The sequence below is a fragment of the Schistocerca gregaria genome, chromosome 4 (genome assembly GCF_023897955.1).
Source record: "Schistocerca gregaria isolate iqSchGreg1 chromosome 4, iqSchGreg1.2, whole genome shotgun sequence".
Classification (NCBI taxonomy): Eukaryota; Metazoa; Arthropoda; class Insecta; order Orthoptera; family Acrididae; genus Schistocerca; species Schistocerca gregaria.
Genome location: NC_064923.1, coordinates 466,035,579 through 466,060,586, shown reverse-complemented (window position 1 = coordinate 466,060,586; position 25,008 = coordinate 466,035,579). Strand labels below are relative to the sequence as shown.

General features: G+C 38.5%; 1 protein-coding gene across 2 annotated transcripts in view; it reads right to left on the bottom strand.

The window, feature by feature from the left end:
* Positions 1-24,471, bottom strand: part of LOC126266755 (transcription factor Sp4-like) — a 100,049-nt gene extending 75,578 nt beyond the window's left edge. Inside the window, exons 1-5 of one of the 2 annotated variants that reach the window (XM_049971270.1) lie at positions 24,011-24,471; positions 23,115-23,720; positions 22,742-22,994; positions 20,866-21,077; positions 9,923-10,354 (exon numbers count right to left, since the gene is read on the bottom strand). In XM_049971270.1, coding sequence (XP_049827227.1) covers positions 9,923-10,354; positions 20,866-21,077; positions 22,742-22,994; positions 23,115-23,720; positions 24,011-24,070 — 1,563 coding nt within the window. In that variant the 5' untranslated portion in view covers positions 24,071-24,471. The remainder of the gene's footprint in view (positions 1-9,922; positions 10,355-20,865; positions 21,078-22,741; positions 22,995-23,114; positions 23,721-24,010) is intronic. The other variant, XM_049971271.1, reaches the window with a different exon arrangement.
* Positions 24,472-25,008: the final 537 nt, after the last annotated feature.

The following is a 25,008-nucleotide window of genomic DNA, read 5'->3' as shown; positions in this document are numbered from 1 at the left end:
CAAGAGCCATTGTGGACATGCATTTTCAAAGGAAAAACAAACAAAAATTATAAACAGCATTTTCTGTCAGGGATTAAAATTGCATAACAAATTAGTTAAAGATAAAACAACGAAAATAATCAGTTTTTGACAATGTAATGTAATTGGATAGATAAAAAAAATCTACTCACCAAGCGGTGGCAGACCCCCCCCCCACACACACACACACACAAAAAAAAGAAGGATATACTTATGCAAGCTTTCAGAGTCAGTCACTCGTTCATTGGGTAGAAGAGTTGAAGGGGAATGAAGAAGGGTGAAGGAAAAGGACTGGACAGGGTTGGAAAAAGGGTAGATTTCAGAAAAGTCGCCCAGAACCAAGGGTCAGGGGAGTCTTACAGGACAGGATGAGGAGAAGATTCTGATTACTGGAGACTGCTCCGCATGAGATTAGAAAACCTGAGAGCTTAAATGTGGAAGACAGGGTAATATGTTGGGTGAAGGACAACGAACAAGCAAGTCAGAAAATGAAAGGTATAGAAAGTTAAAACAGAATGAAGAAAGGAGTAGTTATTGTAATGAATTGCTGAAACGGAAGAAATTAACATAAACTGCCAGTTGGGCAGCGAGAACCAAGGACTTGTTTTTGTGTTAGTACCCACCTGCGGAGTTCTGAGAAACTGGTGTCTGGGGGAAGAATTCAGGTGGCCCATATGGTGAAAAAGGCACTGAGGTAACGACTATGTTGTAGAGCATGCTCTGCAACAGGATATTGTATGTTGCCGGTACACACCCTCTGCTGATGCCTGCTCATCCTAACTGATAAATTGGTTGTAGTCATGCGGATGTGAAAGGTTGAATAGTGTGTAAATAATAGTTGGTATATGACATGTTGTTTCACACATGGCTCTCCCTTTGACAGTGTAGTTTTGCCAGTTACAAGGTTGGTACAGGTGGTGGTAGGAGGGTGCCTTGGCCAAGTCTTGCAGCAGAGATGGTCACAGGGGTAGGAGCTGTAGGGTTGAGAGATGGATGCAGGCAAGGATATTGTGGGGATTGGGATGGCAAAGGAAAGCTATTCTAGGTGTAATGGGCAAAATCTCGAATGGAACTGATTTCATTTCAGGGCATGATTTTAGGAAGTTGTGGCCTTGTTGAAGCAGCTCACTAATACATTCAAGAACAGGATAAAACTGAGTGAGCACCAGCACCTGCTCTACAACATGACAATCATGACCTCCATGCCTGTTTCACCACACATATGACATCTGGATTCTCACCCCAGACACCAGTTTCTCAGAACTCAACAGGTGGGAACTAGTGCTGCAACACGTCCTTGGTTCTTGCTACCCACCTGACCTTAATTTATGTTAATTTCTTCAGTCTCAGCATTTCTTCATAGTAACTACTCCTTTCTCTACTCCATTTTACTTTTCCATATTTTTCATTTTCTGACTTGCCTATTTTTCACTGACCCCCTCCCACCTCTGTTACGTACAATGCACTTAGCTTTCCACTCTTATAAACTTGTGCACTATGTTTTCGCAATAATCTTTGTCTTGCATATTACCCTATCTTCCACCTTTAAGCTCATAGGTTTTCAATTCTTGTCCAGTGCAGTCCCCAACAATCAGTTTTTCCTTCTAATCCCATCTGGTAAGTCTCCCCTGACCCATGGCTCTGGGTGACTTTTCCAAACTCTGCCCCTTTTCCTAAGCCTCCCCACTGCTCTTCCTTCACCTGTCTTCTTTCCCCTTCAACCATTCTTCTGGCATAAGTGTAACCTTCTTTTATGTCTGTATGTGTGTTCTGCAGTCGCTTGGTGAATAGATTTTTTTGTCTATCCATTTACATCAAATTATTTGAGGAGTGAAGGAAGTTACTAATATGCAGGGTTATTACAAATGATTGAAGTGATTTCACAGCTCTACAATAACTTAATAATTTGAGATATTTTCACAATGCTTGGCACACACATACAAAAACTCAAAATGTTTTTTTAGGCATTCACAAATGTTCGATATGTGCCCCTTTAGTGATTCGGCAGACATCAAGCCAATAATCAAGTTCCTCCCACACTCGGCGCAGCATGTCCCCATCAATGAGTTCGAAAGCATTGTTGATGCGAGCTCGCAGTTCTGGCACGTTTCTTGGTAGAGGAGGTTTAAACACTGAATCTTTCGCATAACCCCACAGAAAGAAATCGCATGGGGTTAAGTCGGGAGAGCATGGAGGCCATGACATGAATTGCTGATCATGATCTCCAACACGACCGATCCATCGGTTTTCCAATCTCCTGTTTAAGAAATGCCGAACATCATGATGGAAGTACGGTGGAGCACCATCCTGTTGAAAGACGAAGTCGGCGCTGTCGGTCTCCAGTTGTGGCATGAGCCAATTTTCCAGCATTTCCAGATACACGTGTCCTGTAACGTTTTTTTCACAGAAAAAAAGGGGCCGTAACCTTTAAACCATGAGATTGCACGAAACACGTTAACTTTTGGTGAATTGCGAATCTGCTGCTTGAATGCGTGAGGGTTCTCTACCGCCCAGATTCGCACATTGTGTCTGTTCACTTCACCATTAAGAATTGTAAACGGTAAGGTTTCTGGTTTAGGCTTTTACGTAAGATTTTCCAAACCGTCGGCTGTGGTACGATTAGCTCCCTGCTTGCTTTATTCGTTGACTTCCGCGGGCTACGCGTGAAACTTGCCCGCACGCGTTCAATCGTTTCTTCGCTCACTGCAGGCCGACCCGTTGATTTCCCCTTGCAGAGGCATCCAGAAGCTTTAAACTGCGCATACCATCGCCGAATGGAGTTATCAGTTGGTGGATCTTTGTTGAACTTCGTCCTGAAGTGTCGTTGCACTGTTATGACTGACTGATGTGAGTGCATTTCAAGCACGACATATGCTTTCTCGGCTCCTGTCGCCATTTTGTCTCACTGCGCTCTCGAGTGCTCTGGTGGCAGAAACCTGAAGTGCGGCTTCAGCCGAACAAAACTTCATGAGTTTTACTACGTATCTGTAGTGTGTTGTGACCATATTTCAATGAAAGGAGCTACAGTAAATTTATGAAATCGCTTCAATCATTTGTAATAGCCCTGTACATCTATTTGAAAAGCAGCTGCAACATACTTCATAAGTAACACATAACTACACAACTAAAGATTACTTAAGAAGGCTCACAAGGGAACAGTCCAATCTGAAATGTCAAAACCTGGCCTGAAATTTTTTACATAGGAAGAATACAGTGAAATAAACACAAAATCAAAATTTTAGCTGATAAGACACACTGCAAGTATTCTTTTTTTTAAAAAAAGGTAAAAAATTGACAAATTTGTAGTTTTCTTAGCAGCTGGAGAAATGTACTGTAGGTGTAGCAACACAACATGTGCAACATGGCAGGTACATGTTCTTGAGCAATGGGACATAAGCAAACAGATAACACAGCACAACACAACTGTAATTTGTAACGTGAATTTCATTTTCCATTGATAGTTTCACTGATATAGTCATCCACAGTTCCTATTTGTTTGAATTTTCAACTCATTTAGTACCCATTATAGTTATGAGCTGCTACTGTTATAACTGGATCAATTTTCTTTTGTGTTTTCTTTGTTTATGCTTGCTGATACCATATGTCTCTGTGCAGCTTCCAGACTTGCACAGTTATGTGGCATCCAATTAATGTTATCAGCCACACAAAGACAAAATAAAAAGAATGTGGTATGCAATTGAAATCTACTTCTCTTGTAGGCCTACATATGTGTTATATATTAGTCAATTTCTTGGACATTCATTTGAATGATGTCAAAATTTTGTTTGTAATTGTGGAAATATTAGAAGAAAGAGGAAGTAGCTGTGATGACTCCTTAAATAAAGGTGCAAGTTAATTCAGGAGCAAAAGTACAGTACCTTCCTACTACAAAGAAAACATGGAGAGTAATAGCTTTCAGTGACAAAGAAAAGTCTGTAAATTTTTTGGTTAAACGAGAGAGGGCTGTCTGCAAAGCTGGTTTCATTTTGTAAAATATAACTGAGTTGTATAAATGGAACAAAGATTTAGACAAAGTGTGAAATAAGTGCCAAAATTAAACTTGCAAAAGTGTGAAACGAAAAACTATTTGAAATTGCCTGTGAGCATCAATGCACCATTACCACAGTAACTCCACAAGAATAGGTCCTCTGAATTGCAAGTGAGATGAACATTACTGATTTCCAAACTTCTTCAATCTGGGTAAACGGATTCAGAAAATTATACGCTAAAGGAAATTGCAAAGTTACAAAGCTTGCTTCAAGTGTAAGTGTAGAGGAGATTTCAGTAATATGTAGCATCTTGTTATCCCCTAAGCATTGTGTATAATGCCAATCAACTGGGTTTCCTGCAAGAACTGTGAGCAGACTGCACTTTATCATTCCAAGTGAAAAAAAAGACAATAGTTGCTTTGCTGTCAATGAATGTTATGACACATTTTTACACAATAAAGCAAGTGATAAGTATTAGTGGATACTGTTTACGCAGCTTTATATCTGTCTTCAGGAACCACAAGGCGAAGTGGGGCAAAAAAGGACTGTGTATTAGTAATCGACATAGTGACATCTGGAAAGATAGGAGAGAATAATTTTCAATCCTGCATTTGAAACACCTTCTTACCAGTTGCAGAAAATAATGCAGCCCTTTTGACTTGGACATAACTGCTTGGTCTTTAGGAGGAGGATGAAAAGACTGTCAAAATAATTTGGATTGGTGTGATTCAGCCCCTCCACAGCAAAATTTTTCGACAGTGTACAGCATTTTTTTTTTAGAAAAATAGTCAGACAATATAACAATTTCTAACAGCTCTTTGTCATTTCAGGTTTATCGGCATAACAGTATTGTTAAACTTCATTCATTTCTGCACTGTCAGTTTGCATCATCACGTTTTATGAATTTGATCAGATATGCCTTTCATGCAGCACAATATGCAGAAAAACAGCCATGGCCATTTTTTACTCCAATCCAATTCCTATAAACAAAACCAGTAATTACTATGAAGTACCCGAATTGCATTAATTTTTCTTTTATCAGATATGCCTTCTGTAAGGACCATGTTTGTTTTCGTCAAACAACACTCTTTGCACTTTAGTGACAATTACAGGGAATAAACACGAAACTGTTTCATTGCTAGTAAAACATGTTTTATTCAAAAATTATCCTAAGAACTGAGCTACATGAAATTTCATAAAATATTTCATGTCAAAAAATTGAAGTCTCAATTGATGGAACTCGTCTGTGTATGTAATACAATACACTATACTGATTGGGTTTTTTCTGCCAGTCATTTGTGTAACAATTACATATGCAACATTTTAGCTGTCAATATGAACTGCAAGTTATTCAAGAAATTAATGAATTGAGACATGTTTTCATTGGCTTACATCCTTTAAATTGGTATTTGTGCACTTTGGACTTCGCATCATGCGTCGCTACATTCTCTTGTCACCGCTGTGTCCATTTCTTCACTGGAGCACATACAATGTAGAAAAAGCTGTACAAACTGCTGTCATAAGTGGTTCTTCTTGTGACAAGTGTGAGTAGCTTTAATTTTTTAAATGCTTGCAGCACACCTAACTGCTAAAACATTGGCCTGCATTTCCTTGGTGTCCCTCCCTTTGCAAAAAATTTCAGTGTAGGTTTTAACATGTTGATTGGACCATTTCCTTGTTACAGTACTAGTTAACAATGAAAGGGGATAACTAAAACAGCCTGTCACATTACAATGCACAAGCATGATGTAATACTCTAACGAGGTTCATTCAAGGTATAACACTAAATTTTTCCTCGGTATTAGGAACAGGTGGAAATACACGATTTGTTTCAAAATGCACACACACTCATTTTGAGTGTGTGACAGAGATGGCAGCACTGTATGGCACACAGAACTCTAGTGACGGCTGCTAGAGTGAGAACTCTGCTCATACTTAAAATGGTGGTTTTCATTACAAGAACAGTATTTACCATTCATTTTTTCCACTTGTAGGACACGAATCCAACTGAATTTCATTGCCAATAGAGTGAGATATGTGATGATGTATCTAACGTGTGTTCGTGTGGTTAACAGTTCAAAGAAAGCAGACTGTCACGTGACGACAAACTTGGACGATCTCAGCTTTACACCAGCCAGTCTACCTACATTGTCAAGCAATTGGAGAAAGTTGTTTTCGAGGAGCACCAAATGATGTGGAACACATCAGCTCCAGAGTTGGCATTTTCATAACATGTGTGCAGACAATCCAGCATGAAGACCTGAAAATGCAAGAAGTGGCCTCCAAATGGGTACCACAAATGTGGAAGGACATCCACAAAGCTGTGTGCATTTCATACTTCCAGGCAATATTGACATATGATGCCAGCATGAATGGGATTTTATTTTCGTCAACAGTGACAGTGGGTGAGACACGGTTGCTGTATCTCAGTCCTGAAACAAAGTGCCCGTCAGATCAATGGGAGCACACACATCCACCACCATGAAAAGAGTTTTGGGTAAACTGAAAAAAATAATAGTGACTACGTTCTGGGAGAGCAATGGTATCCTCTTTACTCACTCCTTTCCAGAGGGCACTATGCGACAGGTGCACTGTATCAAGATCTTTTGAAGAACAAGCCTCTTCCAGAATTGCTTGCAAAACAACCAGAAAACAGGTATATGGTCTTTCACAAAGACAATGCAACAGTACATTTGGTGAAACTAGCACTGAAATTTATTTGTAACAACAGCTTTGAAGTAACTTCTCGTGTTCCCTACTCACTTGATATGGCTCCTAGTGACTTTTGGCTGTTCCCAATTCTGACGGACACTCTCTGTGGGCGTACATTCACTAGCCATTCTGTTAACGCACCAGTGATTTTCCAGTGGTCAAACCAGAGTCCTAAAGAAGCATTCATAGCGGCCATGGAATCATGCAATCATGGTTGTAAAAATTTGCACAGCTGCACTGTGACACAAGTTTCACAGTTTTCGTGTGATTATTTTGTGAGAAATAAAAATTGGAAGCGTTATAACTTGAATGTACTTCGTATACATAGATATGGCAACGACTGTAGTGCCTGATAGTAATGTGTTGTCATTCTCATTAACTTAACACCTCACTCTTCAGTACGGATGATGACTCAGTTTTCCAGACAGACTGAAGGGAGGGCTTGGAGACATGGATGTTCATGGTTTTAGAGTCACCAACAGCCATCCAAAGAGTGTGATTCAGTGCAATAAAAAATTACGTTTTATATTGTAAGGTATTTTTGAAAATTATGTATGATCATATTGTACAATGTGAACAACTGAATGCGGCAATGCTTATTAAGACATTGGCCTGATATTCAGGAGGATGGAGTTTACTCTGTCAAGCTATAATGATTTTGGTTTTCCTAAATCATTTCAGGCAAACGCTGAAATATTCCCTTCAGCATGGCACAGCCATCCATCTGTCCCACCCTAAAAAAACATAATTATATATTCAGTGTGTGTATGCATTGGAGCTATTTGTTGTATTATGATGATAAATCTTATACCACTGTGAGACAATTACTGGACGAATAAATAAATAAAATAAAATAAATGTCAACATGGAATGTGCAAATTAATTATATTTTGGACATGACTGCACCACATGAACATGGTCAAATGGAATTTAGTTTACATTTGTAAATAATTTAAGGAGAAAAAGTAATATATCACCAAATAGTGTAATTGCTAAGTTGTCAACAGGCACATAAACGAGACTGAAAACTCTGCCTCTGTGTGAGGACCTTACATGCCTTGAATCTTCCAACCACCCATTGGAATCAACTGCAAAGGAACACTCCTCTCATCACCCAGTGTCATCCCAGACTGAACAACTGAATCCTATCGTTCGCCAGGGCTTTGGCTGCTTATCATTGTCCTCAGAAATCAAGAACATCCTACCTGTATACTCTTCTCATATTGTATCCCTGAATTTAAGCTCACATCCTAACCTAACCACAACCTCGTGATGTACAATTTACTTGAGAAAACAGAGGTGAACAATAAGCACCAAAACTAAAATAATGATTGCTTTGTTAATCGAAATTAAAGCTAACCTCTATGAGCAAATACAAGATAGAAGAAATTCAGTTTCAGAGCTAAAAAACTAACAGTATTTTCTATCATTCATAGGTAAACTGAAACTATCTTCACACTGGCTACACGAACTGTCACTTTACCAACCTATGAGCAGTCTTGCTTGGCTCTTAGTTGTAGATTATAGACAATACTATCAGATTATAAATGAAAAATAATGATAGGAAGAAAAATAAAGCCAAATGAAAAAGTCAATCAATAACCAAAACTACATGGCAAAATTTCAGAAATCTAAAAAAAATACATTTAAATCAATTAATTAAATAAAAATTATAATGAAAGTCTTTTGATTAGCTTTGGGAGTAAAAACAACTTCACTGTCCTCCATGAGTTCCGAACTTGTGACCTTTTACATGACAAGTTTCAGTGCTACACTACTATATTACTATGATTAAAGTTGTTACATTTATGAGTCACATTCCAGTAACAACGATGAACTGCAGCTGTCAAAGATCTGACTTCACATAATGTCATGCAAAACTTTTCTAATGTAAGCTGATCTCTGTCATTACAATAACTTTATATATGACACTGAACTGTGTCTTGTGTGGAAGGATCCAGTAGTATTTGGTTAGTGCTGTGTACGAAACACACGTTTGTTGTTAGTGTTGTTTGTGTTTGTGTGTGTTTTTTGTTTTATGGTTATCATAAGAGATGAAATACAAAATTAAAGGGCGAGATCCAGGATTCGGGATCTAAGCTCAACAAGAAGACAAGGAGAAGTGACCAACTGTTGTGGCAATCTGGCAATGGCGAACGGTTCAGTCGTAACATTGAGACTCTAGTTGGAGGAAACCAGCTTCAGCCTGTGAAGTGTCAAGTATCAAGTAATTTTAATCAGACTATAGTCGAGCTGCTAGGCCAGGACAGTGCATCTGCACTGGCACATGTATATGTGTGTATGCTAGCTATGGAGGAGGATATGTCTAAAAGCAATTAAAGCTTTTAGCAAGCAAGGTCTCCAATTATTTTATAAGTACAGAACTCTGTTTGTGTGGCAGTTGGTCAAACTGTTATGAAGAGTGCTTCACGAGCTGTGTGTAAACATGCGCACACCATGCTAAGGTGCTCAGTCCTGGCTCGGCAACTGTTGAGACTGGAGCTCCCTTTGAATGTTACCGCCAAGTGCGAATTGTGCACAGTTATTTGGTTTTTGTATGCAAAGGGCACTGTGCCGATTGAAATCCATCACCAATTGACGGAAGTGTATGGTGAGTCACGTACGGATGTCAAAATTGTTCATAAGTGGAACAGAGAGTCTGCAGCTGGTCGGACCAAAATTCACGACGAACAGTATGGCGGTGAACTGGTATGACATGGGCATACAAAAATTACCACAGCGTCTACAAAAATGCATCAACAGAAGTGGTGATTATGTAGAAAAATAGCTAAATGTTCAAGCTGTAAAGTGATGTAAACCATTGCAGAAATAAACAGGTCTATGTACATATATATATATAAAAAAAAAAAGAGACCTTACTTTTGGGATTACTCTCGTATATGTACCTACTGACAACTCAACACTTCAGCTACTCGGAGAGCACTCCTTAAATTGTTTATTTACCAACAAGAGCTTTATGCTTCCATATTTATCTTACATTTGAACAATTAGACATAAGTCAATCTTTGTGCTGTTATTTGTATGACTATTATTGGGCTGAAAATGGAGTTTTAATGAATACAGCAATTGCAATGAAGGATAATGCAGTCTAATGAAAAATGCATGGCCAGGTACTACCATGACTACACTTCAGATTACAGACACATGTGCAAAGCACAAAATGAACAATGACCATGACTTACCTGCGCCTGTGCTTGGGCCTGGGCTTGTGCCTGGGCATGAGCCTGGGCCTGTGCCTGGGCTTGAGCTTGGGCTTGAGCTTGGGCCTGTGCCTGGGCTTGGGCTTGGGCTTGGGCTTGGGCCTGGGCTTGGGCTTGGGCTTGTGCCTGAGCTTGAGCTTGTGCCTGAGCTTGGGCCTGTGCCTGAGCTTGTGCCTGGGCTTGGGCTTGAGCTTGAGCCTGCGCCTGAGCTTGAGCCTGTGCCTGAGCTTGAGCTTGAGCCTGCGCCTGAGCTTGAGCTTGGGCCTGGGCATGGGCTTGGGCCTGCGCATGAGCCTGTGCTTGAGCCTGAGCTTGAGCTTGTACTAAGCCACTCAGCTGCACCGCTGAAGTCAGCTGCACCTGCTGGATCTGGCCGGATGGAGTGATGATTTGGGCAACTTGCTGCGTCGGCACCTGTGTGGCAAAGCACAAATCATCAGGCAAGTTCTTCACACTTTGATAGAACCTATGCAATTTAAAAATCAAAAACTGTCTTTGAAACTGTTATACTGACAAATGGTTAACTCAATAATAACTGCCAAAGGAAAATTTAGTCAAGGTACCTACCTTTAACAAGTAAAATTTTTAGCACTGTCAATATACACACTTATTAATGTTAAAGTGATGACACTATCCTAACTTTTGGAGTTATTAGTTCCTTCCTTGGGGATGAGAGTGGCATGGATTGTGAAAGGATAAAAAGAAAGGGGAGATCACTCACACCCAAGAGTGAGAGGGACCAATCTATGGTGAGGACAAGTAAGGGCCTTAAAGGCAGGATCCTCTCATCCTGGAGTCTTGAGTGACATGGCTTTCCTTTTTAACCATGGTCAACCTATCCATCTCGCCTTCCTGAGAGAGAAACCAACAGTTAAAAAAATCTAGGACAGTAGCGCCACTTTTACTTTTATATTTGTCTATTAACAAGACTAAATATTTTGTCTCCTGGAGGTAGTTACTGGACAGCAATTCAGTCTCAACAATAGTGTGCATCGATTTTGAGGAAAACGATGGAATGCAAATACTTTTTAAACAACTTATGGTAAGAGTTTATTGATTCCTGCTAAAAAACGAAAATCTAGAGTAAAGCTGACACACAGAAGAAAAAAAAAAAAAAAAGAAAAACAGATGCAGTACTTGAAATCTTCAGAAAATTTAAGGAATTCCCATAGTACGAATGGGGAAATTCACTAAATAAGTAGGTACGGCATATAGAAATTGGACAAAAGGAAAATCCATCACAAACTTTGGACCAGGCAGAAAACAATGCACAATAAGGCGCGCACACACACACACACACACACACACACACACACACACACACACACACACACACACACACACAGAGCAGATGGATGTGTGTGTAGGTGTATACCTGTCCTTTTTTCCCCCTAAGGTAAGTCTTTCCGCTCCCGAGATTGGAATGACTCCTTAACCTCTCCCTTAAAACCCACATCCTTTCATCTTTCCCTCTCCTTCCCTCTTTCCTGATGAAGCAACCTTGGGTTGCGAAAGCTTGAAATGTGTGTGTGTGTGTGTGTGTGTGTGTGTGTGTGTGTGTGTGTGTGTGTGTATTGGGTCTATCTACCAGCGATTTCTCATTTGGTAAGTCACAGCATCTTTGTTTTTTAATATATTTATTTTCTTGCTTATTTATGGTCTCACAAATGCCTGCCCCCCCTCCCAAGTACAGCACAGCCCTCCCAACTTTACACCTAGCAGCCCTATTCAGTCTCCACCAGTTCCCTGCACAATTTCACAGCCAGCATGTCTTTCCACATCCCAACCCTACTATCCCTCCAACATCCTATTACATGTGCGCGCGCGTTTTGTGCTAGTGTGAATGCACATGTGTTTTCTATTTCCTAAGAAAGACATTTTTGGCCAAAAGCTTAAACGTTTAGCAGCCTTTCCATTATGTCTGTCTGTGACTCAATGCCTCTTCTACGTGATGAGTAGCAATTTACCTTTTTCCTTATATTGCTGTTATTCTAACCCAACTTTCCATTGTCTAATTGTTTCTAGTGGTTCCCATAAATAAAAGCATTCTACAGACAACTCTACATATTCAATTTGGTATAACAAATAGGCCAACTTGATAGGCAGCATCATAAAGCACTCGTGTCATGGATGAGATGTACATGACATTTCATTTCTTTAGTGCACTATATTTAATTTTAACACGTCACTTTAATATACAGTCAAGTTCATTATTTTTACTCAAAGTGCGGCAACAGACATTTGTACTTTCTGTACAGAACTCACATGTGAATTAGTTGCATTTGTATCCCATATTTGTCACAGAACATTGATTAGGAAAAAAAAAAAAAAATTCTCGGGAACTGGAAGAATGCACTTATCACGCACATCTACAACAATAGCAATGGAAGTACACAACTAAATGACCACCATCTATTACTTGCATCACCTTATTGCAGAAATCTCAATATGTAATGTTGCCAAGACCAAAAAAGGAACTTTCATGGATGATGGAAAAGCCCAGATGTTACAAAATAAGGAACCCCTCAGTCAAAAGTTATAAGCCAAAATTGTCAGACAGTGTAGCCATGAACCAAATAAACCCATTAATGTATGTTGCTAATCAGATAATGAAGATCTGCATATTCATTAGTGATATTTCCTGCTACGATTTCCCAGTGCAATGAGGTCAGCTTTGTTGGAGGACAGGGGTTCATTAGAGGTTGAACTGACAGGCTACATTACGGATTCAAAATGCAGAATGGTAAGTCATCAAGAATTTTAAGTCATTAATTTGGATGTGAAGAGTGTCAGAGAAATGCTAAAACACACAAACTGCAGATGCTCAAATACAAATATTGAATATCTTATTAAAACTTACTACTCTAATTAAATTACTTATGAATCAATGTCTGTCCCTTGTGACTAAAGTGCTGTCATCCACAGTATTCCTTAGTCAAGGCTCAGTCAGTTATGCATTAACCTCATTCTATTAAAACAATACAAATGGACTGATGTTTTCTTTCTGGGACAATGGCGACAGCAGAAAATTTGCACATGACGTACAAAGCTTTGGTCGGAAGAACTAAGTTCTGAAGTGTTACCTAACAAGAAACTTTAATCAGTCTAGTTTTCAGGTAATGTGGCTTGGTGCCTAAGTGGCAACCAGACTACAAATCTAAAGACCCAAGGTTGCATTTACAAATGGAATATGATGAGGTGAAGTAAAAGAGGTCAGAAACATCCCGTTGCATTTGAGCTGAGAAACTCCCTCTGAAGCTGAAAGACTCCACACTGATAAACAACGTATGGAAGCCTAGGGCCTGAGGAATCACTAATCTGTAGTTTCAAAGAGTATCCACAAGTGATTGTCAAATTCTCTGAGGAACAGCAGCACTATGAAAACACAAGGAGAGTAGGAAGATATCCGATGGACTACCTTAAAGGCTCCAATACAGTGGTGACTTTAAATGCTGTGCTGCAAAGATTAAGCAGACACATACATGATCACAACACAAGGAATTGGCTTAAGTTAACTGAAAAGAATCCCATAATTCTTGGGTGGGGGTGGGGAAGTGGGGGATGTGACTCAGTCTATCCAATTGGTTACAGGCTCAGTAAAACGCACTTCTTAACTCGCATAACATTTTATTTTCCTCGCATCAGTCAAATCTCGGAAAAATAGTTCAGTTACATCAAGGGTTTTCATTTGAAAAATGAAAACATAAAAGACGAATCAACGAAGTTTTTCAGTGTACAGAAATTTGACAGAGATAATTTTCATTCATGGAAATATCAAATGGAAATTACCTTTCATACTGAGAAATTTCTGAATGTTGATGATGGAAGCTAAGTAAGACCAGATGAAGGCACAAAGGCATGGAACCTGTGGCATGAGCTTAATGCAAAAGCAATGCGTTATAGTGTGTCTGATATGGGATTTACCAATTGTAAGCTGTTATGACCTGTGCCACCACACAGGAAATATTTTGTGGAATCAACTTAAGATAATTCATAAACAAAAATATGTAATAAATAAAGTGACACTGATACAAAAGTTCTTCAATTGTAAAATGTCGCACTGTGATACTATTGTGCAACATTGCCAAAGTTTTTGTTGGTTTGTGGCAAAGTACAGTTTCTTTGTTACAATTGGGAACTCTGTCATGAAAGCAAGCAGACTTTCAATAATTTATCAGCAAGGTTACTGAAAGAAGAGCAATTTTTGTTGCAAGTTGAAGAAATCGAAACGCATTTGCTGCTGTAAAGATTAATTACAAAAAAGATAATATTTAGTGTTCACAAAGCAATTCAAGCAAAAATTCTGTCAACAAGAAGAATGTTGAGTGCTATTATTGTCACAAGGAAGGTAACTGTAAGGTCAAGTGGGGGGGGGGGGGGGGGGGAAGAGTTAAATTATGAAGAGAAAGTCAAGAAACCAAACAACATGCTTTCAGTGTAGAAATTAGAAGCAATTTGGTTACTAATCATGACAATGTTTGGCTTGCTTACAGTGCTGCATCAAAACACGACTTCACACAAAGAGCTTTTTTCCGCATTAAAACTATTTGGGAAGTTCAAAATTTCTGTTCAGATAGAAGGTAATTTAGATGGCTATGCTGAGAGTATTAGATCAGTCAAGTTCAGAAAGTAGTATATGGATACCCTGGATAAATTGTATGTACATGGTTTGAAGAAAAATAGTTTTTCACTGGGAGCAACAGCCCGTAAAATTTTAAAAAAGCTTATTCAACAACAATAAGATTGAGGTATGCAGTTAGAATCCAATGGCAGTTTGTATATAAGCTGAAAATCAGTGTTAAAGAATGTTGATTTCTATGGAAAACACTGAACAAGCAAATCTTACATTGTCCGACTTAGTTTTGTTCTTGCACAAAAAGAGTGTGGGTCACACGAACTTTGGGAATTTGAAGAAAATGGGTGACTGATTTGATTACAAATTTAAACTCAAATGTTATTCTTTTGTGAATGATGTTAAGATTGTAAGCTGCACAGAGAGAGATTTACATTAAATCTACCAATCCCTGTCTGTAGTCCAGGAAAATTTGTTCGGGCCAATGTATGTGGAAAAATGCTACTCACTTCATTAGGTGGACCCAACTATTTTTTGTTTTTGTTTTTAAAGAAGATTGTACTTAACATAGATTTGTATATTTATGTAAGAACAATAGTGATGTGCTTCTGTATTCTTAGAGTTTCAATAGTTGGTGAGAAGACAGACAATGAATAAGCTAAAAGTTGAAGAGGTTGAAAATCAGGTGACAAGTTGCAAAACAAAGGTTTATTAGCTCTTGACCTAGGTTTCGATATTTCTAAAAATATCTTCTTCAGAAGGACTGAGCCCTAAAACTGTATACAACCAGTTACAAAATTATTTTTACAAACATAACAAAAAATTAATAGAAAAATATTTGTGATTTAAGCCTACTCACTTATTACATCACACAATAGTACAATAGATTAGCTGAAGCCAAGGTGGCTCTTGTCATACAAAAATTGAGAAAACAAGAATTATCCCAAGCCATGGCTTGGGACAAGTGTGTACACTTACCTCACAAATATTTTTCTATTAATATTTTGTTATGTTTGTAAAAATAATTTTGTAACTGGTTGTATACATTTTTAGAGCCCACTCCTTCTGAAAAAGATATTTTTAGAAATATCAAAACCTTGGTCAAGGGCTAGTAAACCTTTGTTTTGTAACTGTTGGCTGGTTTTTCAGCCCCTTCACATCTACACAGTTGCTGTTTCGTAGCCATGTTTAAGATTTTTTCACTATATATACCAGAGCAGAATGGCAAGGCTGAATATGGCATCAGATCAACAGTGGAAAAATCTCACACAATGATTCTCGATCCTGGTCTTCCAGAGACACTTTGATCACAAGCTGTCAACAAGGCAGTCTATACATTCAATTGCTGTCCATGTAAGACTACTTTTGAAAAGATGCCTTTCGAGAAATGGTCTGGGAATAAAACATCATTAAAGCATATGGCCAAGTTTGGGGCTAATGTTTCATACATACTCCCAAACAGTTTCAATCCAAATTTCGAATCAAATCAAAGTTGATAGCAAATGGTTCGCCACACTGGTTACAGCAAAAATTATAGTGGTCTGGTCCTATAACAATCAAAATAACTGTTCCACAAGATGTGATACTTAACTAAAGTACCAGAGGGTAAACAAAAGAAATCAGAACCAACAATGTTACTTAAGAATTCAACTACCCAACAGAAATGGAAGATCATTCAATAACCTGTGGAAAATGGAGATGTAGTCATGCAATATAAAGATCCCTGTGCTACCGAGAGATTTACTCAACATGGAATGAATCTTACAAACAGTGATGAACTTCACCCCCCAATTCATTTCCGAAATTATGTGGCCTGCGCAGCAGTCATTGATGAACCATAAACTTTCAAGGAGGTGATGGTATCCATAGATCCGAAAAAGTGGTACAAAGCAATGAAAGATGAAATGACCTCATTTGCAATAACTAATATGTGGGACTTAGTGGACTTATCTACTTCAAGTTTTTGTATGCCTCAAGCAACACCTGGTAATTACAGTTCATACTTGCACTTGGGAGAGTGCCCAGCTAATGAATACAAGAAATCCATGGAAAATACTATATTTCAAAAGACTGTAGATGCATTGAGTTTGACCTCAAAGTGACAAGATCTGATACAATGTTTTCTGTCTGTCAAGAGCGTCAGTTTGTCAACAACCCTGAACCTGGAAAACTCTGTTAAACACATCATAAAATATCTCCAAGAGACAAAGGTATTAAATACAGTGGGAGCTGTCTTAAACTTCATTTATTTCCAGATTCTGATTTTAATGGAGATATTGGTATTCATCGTTCAATAACAATTATGTCAACATATTTATCAGTGGACCTGTTACCTGCACATCTTGCAGGCAAATATGTGCTGCCAATCTACAATTTAAACAGAGTATGTTGCAGCATCTGATGCAACTACTGAAATAATGTGGCTGTACACTTTCTGGCAGAAGGTCTGTGTCAACATGGAACAACCACCTCAACTGTTTGTGGACAATTAGAGTGGGCTGTAATTGCTAAACAATAACAAATATCACAAAAGGGCTAAAAACATAGACATAAGTTTCACTATATTCTTGAAAAGATAAATGATGGTTCTATTCTTGTATCCTATGTCAGTTCACAAGATTAGTTGCCAAAAGAAAGTCCCAACGTAATTGCAGGTCACTATCAATAGTCTGTAAAATCAAGAAACGAGAGTGGGAGTGTTACAGAGTATAGCTTGTTGTGCTAATTATTCTGTGATGTCTGTGATGTCTGTGTGCAGGTGGACAATAGCTTATTAATGTGTCTAATATTTATACGACGGCACACTGAAAAATAGTGGCTTCAAATTTTGTATTCCATTCTCAACACTGGTCGAGGTATTACATATCGTGCATATTACTTGGCTGACTTCCCAGAGGCAATTTGCAACCATTTGCTCCTTGAGTACTCTGAACTGTAGCGTGTAACATGACAATGTGTACAGTAACTATCTCAGTGCATGAGAGACACCATGCTGTAATCAAGTTTCTAACTGCAGAAAACATTCGTCCACAGCTGGAGCACCTTTTTCAGCATGACAATGCCAGATCACACATGACAACTGCAACAATCCAATGCACCTTGGGTTCACAGTCATCGATCATCCTCCATACAGTCTCAACTTGGCCCCATCCGATTTTCATTTGCTTCCAAAACTTAAAGAATATCTTTGAATAGTTCACTTTCATTGTGATGAAACAGAGCACACAGATATGAGGTTGTGGCTCTGTCAACAAAGTCAATCATTCAATTATCAACAAAGTGGTCTCGTGTTGGGAGAAATGAGTTCGTCGCCAGGATGATTACGTTGAGAAATTAATGTGCACACATACAATAAAGATGAAGAATTAAAAAAAAAAAAAAAAAAATGTTTTATTTAAAAAGCTGTAAGAGTTTTCCACTTTAAAAAAATCTGAAGTATTAATTTTCAGTACACCCTCATATCCCTTTGCCACTTCCGACAGATACACGATCATTCATTCCTCTGCATATTAATTTTTGCCTTGTTACCATTATTAACACTCTGCCATCTGGCGATACCACAGTGGTGCTGTGCACAAATTAGTGGTCAATGGCCGGTGACACCACATTTGTGTCTTGGGCATAGTATCACTCAGTGGCCAGTGACACCACAGTGGTGTCATGAGCACAGTATCGTGCAGTGACTGGTGTCTGCACTTTAGTATCTTTTGCATTCTGTTGGTGTTCTGTTTAGGTAACAATAAGTTATACATATCAACAAGTTTTTGTTGGTATAAGTACTTGTGCCCTTTCATCATGGCAGATGAAAGAGACAATATGATTACTTACAATGAATGCACGGATCAAAACTTGGAGGTTGCCACTACATCGTGTATGTCTTATCACGATCCGGTTGATAGACTTTCCAGTCGCATAAAGCAACACCAACTAAGAAGCCTACGTATTTCTGAAATGAATAAACGAAAATGAAGAAACTGCCTTGTATGTTCCGAAAACAAAAAGAAGAACAAACTTAATGAGCAAGCCTTGGGGAGCTGCGTTACATCTTGGAGACTGTTTTGCTGCATATCATATGAAAGGGAAATAGTAAGTACAAAAGCGAATGCAAATAAACAAATATATGAAACAAACAAATTTTGTATTTACTTACGTATGTATATCTTCGAAATTTCATGAAAGTAGGGGAACAGAATTGAGAAATTATGAGAATTAATGATGAGATTGGTAAAATGTAACAATTTATTATCTCCCAATAATGTCGAGAAAGGACAGTTACAAGCCAAGTAATCTGAATTAGCACTGCCGGTGCCAAGTAAATAAATTTGTACGAGATGTGCAGACTGCAAAGTTATAATGGAATCTGTTTTGTGCCATGTATTTGAAATGTCTTCTTCTTCATTCAAGCAAGAACACTTATTCATCCTAAACTGTTATAATCTAATTACACTTTATCCAATCAAGAAACACCACTGCAGGAGTTGAGATGTTGACAAATTAAGAACTGATGAACTGAATTCGAAATTCTGAGGTGAACTAACACATACATGCAGATCAGTAAGAGTGGAATGTGTTAATGATGCAAATTTTCTTAAGGTGTAATATAAGACTAAATTCAGTTTCACATGAGTAAGATATAAGTAAGTTAATGCAGACAGTACCAAAATTATATTCACCCATTTGAAGACACACATGGAAGCTTGTAAATGTAATGATACAAAACTTACAGCAATATAAAAAAAGTCACATGCAACTTTCAAAGTTATTAGTACTTCCACAACAGAAGTATGTATGATTTTGATTGTAATGAGGTACTGTTTGAGCTATATATACTGAAATGTTCACTACAACTGCTACACATATCGTTTTACTTGCTTCCTGAAGCTCAGCCTGTATAGTTAGTTTCCTATAATACACAGTATCAGTAACAGTTCACCATAATTAGGAATCTAGTACTACCACATTTGCATTAAGCAAGGGACACATCTGTGTATCTCACTGCTCTAGTCACTATCCTGCAAACTCTTGACAGAGTAAGCTCTTACATGCAAATAGCCGTGTGATGACACGTCATCCCATTGGGAGTAAAATTCCTCAACTTCATATAATAAATAAATGGTGAATGGTATGGATGTGTACAGTATGTTTAGGTACATCTGGCAGCATTCAGTACATTAAAAAAAAAAATAATAATAAATAAATAAAATTAAAAAAAATGAAGTTCATGTAGAGCATCGGGTGGCAATACACAACAGATTATTAGTAAACTAGCTTTCTTTTCTATTGCTGCAAATCTGGTGACATAATAGACAACATTCCTGGTAAATTGCCTTCCTTTCCTATTGCCTGCACATCAAAACACACAACAGTATGTTAAGAATGTGGCAGTCTTCATCCTTAAAATCTAGACTGTGGTGATAAACTGTGCTGTAGCATATTCCGAGGTCTAGGTGAGGCTGGACGTTAACTATTATGCTGTGAGTTGGCAAAACCAACAGATGAGACTACAAAATAAAAGTAGTTGTACGAAACAGATCCTTAACACAAGCTCAAGGACTACATTCACATCATATACAATAATCTTTCTGTTATACATACAAACTGTGAGGTAAATTTAAAAAATGCTGTATTCCATCGTAGACAAGTCTCCACTGAATATTGTTCTACACATATATTGTTCACAAACTAAGAAAAAATGCCATCTTTTATCTTGTTATGTCAGATTATTTAAAAATAAAAATTTAGATGAAGAGAAAGTAAAATGAGAATATATTACATTCCCGCAGGATACCAGTTCCATATCTGTATGTGTGCAATGCTAGAGCAAGATAAACGAAAGAAGTTTAAAGAGTGTATCTGTGTAGAACATGGTAGCTCTGCTCAACATCTCCAAATGCTCAAACTGTCAAAATGTTAATCCTAACATAATTTTCAAGCAATTTTAAATAGCCTAGTTGAACTTCATAGGACTGAAAATGTACTTCATGAAACATAATACAATAAATGGTTTAAAAGTGGCTAGTGCGAAAATTATGAAGGAAGAGGCCAAAGTGTCTAAATACAGTATTACAAAAATATGTTAGAAATTAAATGCATAAATAATAAATGAAATGAACATGTGTGAGATCCAAATGATCTAGGAGGAAAAATGGCTGATACACTGACAGATGCAAGAAACAAGTATGTGAAATACACATTCTACAATATCCGGATACAGTCTGACCTCTAACAGATGCACAATTTTAGGAAAGATGGTATAAAAAATACAGATAAAGAAAGAATGTCTTAAATTGGTGACTTCTGACAGGTATACAATATGTGCACACAAAATTAGAGAAACAATGGCACAATTTACCTGACCAAGCTGCTGTAACATTTGCATCTGATTGCCCGAAGTCTGTACTATATTTGGAATTGCTGTTGCAATTGCTTGAACAGGAAAATGAATGGTCTGCAGTACAGTCTGTCCATTTGCAGTTGAAATGGGCACTTGCACTGGGATGGTTTGCTGCATAGGAAACTGGACCACTTGTGGCATGCTTGCTGGCCTGACTGACACATTTTGGCCTGAGACAAAATACACTGAATCACACAAACACTCAGTACACTGCAAAATATTGCTGAGTTCATTCGAAGTAGAAGATTGACAATAGCTATTTCAAAATTGTTACTTTAGAAACAAACATGAAATATCTTCTATAACTATATGATACAAACAAATTGAATTAATATGTGTTGCTCACAATAAAATACAATCTGTCATGCAAACACACCATATATCTCATGTTTTCATATGTTGACATTTTTTTCTTTATAACTAATTAATCTGATATCAGTCACCTCCATAAGCAGCATTAGAATCTAGAAATGTTATATTACAACCTTCAGCTATAGACTGCCATACTAAATATTTTTTTTAAAAAATGATAGCAAAATGTATATACTATCAGACAGAGCCTATGTACCGAATATAAACATCATAACAGACCACAGAATACAAATAAAATACAATGAAACTTCACATTTTGAAATAAAGTGTCCCCTCTTTAATAACAGAGTTAATTGTAGAAAGAAAAGAGGAGGAACTGTGTATGTATGTGTGTATGTGTATGTGTGTGTGTGTGTGTGTGTGTGTGTGTATGTGTGTAGTTAATCAACCTTCCTGTGAGCATGCTCAAATACATAGTATGTGAAACAGGAAGGATTTAAAGCATAAACAAACCTAAAAAACTTTAAAATTTAAATATTATATGTGACAAAAATGGTAAAGCAGTTAAAGAAATACCTTAAGCATACTACCTAAACAATGAGTTTGATATATCAAAATACAAGCAAATAAGTGATAAGGGCTGACAATGAGTTTCCATTCTGATTGAGGTGTGAGGAAATACAATAACATTAGTTTCTTAAATGACATCATATTCATCACAGACTGTACTATTTGTTACAATTTCCATGATACAATTTTGACCTTTAATCATTTTCAAATGATTGAAGGTGCTGACAATTAAGCAGTTATCAACATCAATAAAATGAATACAAATTATGTCAGCCTCTATGGCTCATGTCAGCAGTCATTATATACACCATCAGGATGTAACAGACAGGATTAAAACTCTTGAAATACGATTCATGCTTACTGCACATTTCAATAACCATGTACCAGAGTATGATGTTAGTTACAGGTAATGTTACTGTAAATGACCTAAGTCAAAATTGCAATTCTGAGAAGTGTAATAAGTGGTACAGCCCATAGCAAATATGATGTCATTTAAGGTTTTCTTATGAGATTGTGATTCCACAATATATACAACTGAATAATATTAGTGTGCATTATTTGTCATGAATTAACCTCCTAGTAGCATAATACCATCATGTTATCTGTCAAATTGGAACAGTTTAAACTCAAGGATGCCACAGACAGATAACAGCTTAAATGTAAACATTATATGAAATTGTGGAAAAACTTAATGTACTTTAACACACACTTAAGCCTAAACCGAGATACTCTCAGTTTGTTTATGAGAGAAAGAGACAAAGCAGATTTCTTTCTAAATAAACACATCTGAAATATAAAAATCACTTCAGGTAAACATAGTTCTTTTCATAATCTACGTTCCAGCATCATGCTTATAAATAACATTTGAAAAATACGTACAGGCAAAAAATAATCAATGGTGATAATGAGTAATTTCTGTCCACGAGAAATGACAGTTCAACCTTATACATACCATTTGTCATCTGTACTGTCTGGCCTGCTACGTTCTGCAGTATGCTTGTGGGAAAAACTCCAGGTGCCCGAATAATCTGTCCTGTAGGTGTAATTAACGTCTGCCCACCAGCAATTTGTAAAGCCTGATGCTGACCTGCGGACATCGCAGGAATAAACAAAGCCTCCTGTCCATCCACTGTAACTGTCTGCATGGGCTGAACCACATTGTATGCCAGGTTCTGCCCTGCAGCTGTCACTAGCTGGGCACCCTGCTGTTGTTGATAAACAAAAACAAAGGCCAATTAAGCTTGATATACGCACCAAAGAAGAATAGTGAATTCGTAAACTAAGAACAACAAAAATATTATCACCCTGTTAAACTTTATCCTAACCTGTAAAAACTGTCCAGGGACACCCTGCACTGAGACAACAGTGGGTGCAGCAGTGGAAGTGGTGACATAGCCCTTGACAGATGGAGAAGCCTGTTGCGTTGTTTGTTGTTGACTGTGGGCATTGTTATCCGATGGCTGAACATGGGTCACGTGATGTCCTGCCTGTTGCAAGGGAAGAAAGTTTTGTAGCTGAGAAAGTGTTATAACTTGTGGTTGCTGCTGTTGTTGCTGCTGTTGCTGGGACTGCTGCTGTTGTTGTACTTGCACGGAGGGACTTGAGATGGACAACGCTTCTCTGCTAATAGTCTCTCTCACTATCTGCTGCTGGAGGCCCGCCACGGTTGTCGCTGTATTGTTGTCAGTTTGTTGTGGCTGAGATGTATGCAACTGCTGCAAAGAGTTCAGTAGGCGCAGTTGCTGTTGTTGTCCTTGTGTAGCTAGTTGTTGCTGTAATTGCGGCGGCACGTCCAGTGTCAACACAACTTCTGGCGTTGATGCACCGTGTTGCTGCTTCTGCTCCTGTACAAGATGCGTCTCTTTACTTGCAGTATTACCAATCTTACTGCAAGTAGCAGCAAGCAGTGCGAGAGGGGACGGCTGAGTCTCCTACATCAAAAAGACCCAAAACAAAGCGTAAGTTTAACATCTCAATCATATGGCGAACAGCTGAGCTACGGTTCACGGTAACTTTGGATAGCCCTACGTCATTACGCGCGCGCCCTGTGTTTCGCGGAGAAGCTCCGAAGGAACACCCACTTCCCACCCCGCCCCAAATGGGACACACACACACACACACACACACACACACACACACATACACACATATATATATACACACACACACAACTAGTAGGCGCGCGCGCACTCGCATTATAACATGAACAAGGCATGCTTACCTGGTTCGCGTAGTTAGCCAAACTGTAATCCGCTTTTGTTTTGGAATGAGCTGAGGACATTATCTGCAAACATACCCTTCACCAAAAATAAAATCTTCACTCTTTTCAGACACATGTATAACCTCTCAACTCATGGCGCAGACGTACTGGCGTGTATTTCAGAGAAAAGGCTACAGCAAGTGTATCCTTCCGCCAATCAATATAAAACATTGAAAATTCGACAGCATTTCCGGGATTTAACTGGGACATACGCATGCATAATGTCACATAGTTGCGAGATGGTGATTCTGGGAAAGTTTTGTAGCAAAATAAATGGTGCTGGCGGAATTCGGCGGGCGGGGACTATTTGGGGCGGCAACGTCGGAGAAACACGTGCGTGACGCGGCCGCTTGGTGCAGCCCGCTGGGCCCACGGAAATAGCTGATTGGCAGTTGCTCACAATGCCCTACCCTGTGCCTTGTAAATTTGTTAGGGGCGACGGGGTTAGCGTGGCAGCCTCCTCCCACCTCCTCCTTCCGTCGCCAACCGCACGTTCGTGACAAAGGGGCCAGACACAGGGAGGCGAGTTCGTCGACTAGCAGGGGGAGGAGACAGTGGTAAAGCCATATACCCGTACATTACATCCTCCGAGTGGAGGAAACTGTTATACACAGGAAAGGAATTTATGTTAGTCGCTCCTCATGTATGCATCTGTTTCCTTTCTATTGCATATTTTGAATGTTGGATATTAAAATGATAATGTGAATAGGTGGGTAAAACCTTCCCAAAAAAGACAAAAATACACTGTTAGCTGATAAGGATAGAACCTGTTCTTGTAATTTGTAGTTAATCACAATGGAATATCCCAGAACTAGGAGCCAGTTGTCGACAAATATAAAAAGGGCAGGACTGAGTTCTTTGCTGCCGCTTTTGTTCTTAGTTGGCAGACTAACGAGTCTGAGTGTTGTAATGGTACAAGGTCGGTGTCAAACATGTTACACAGCTTTTTACGTCGTCAT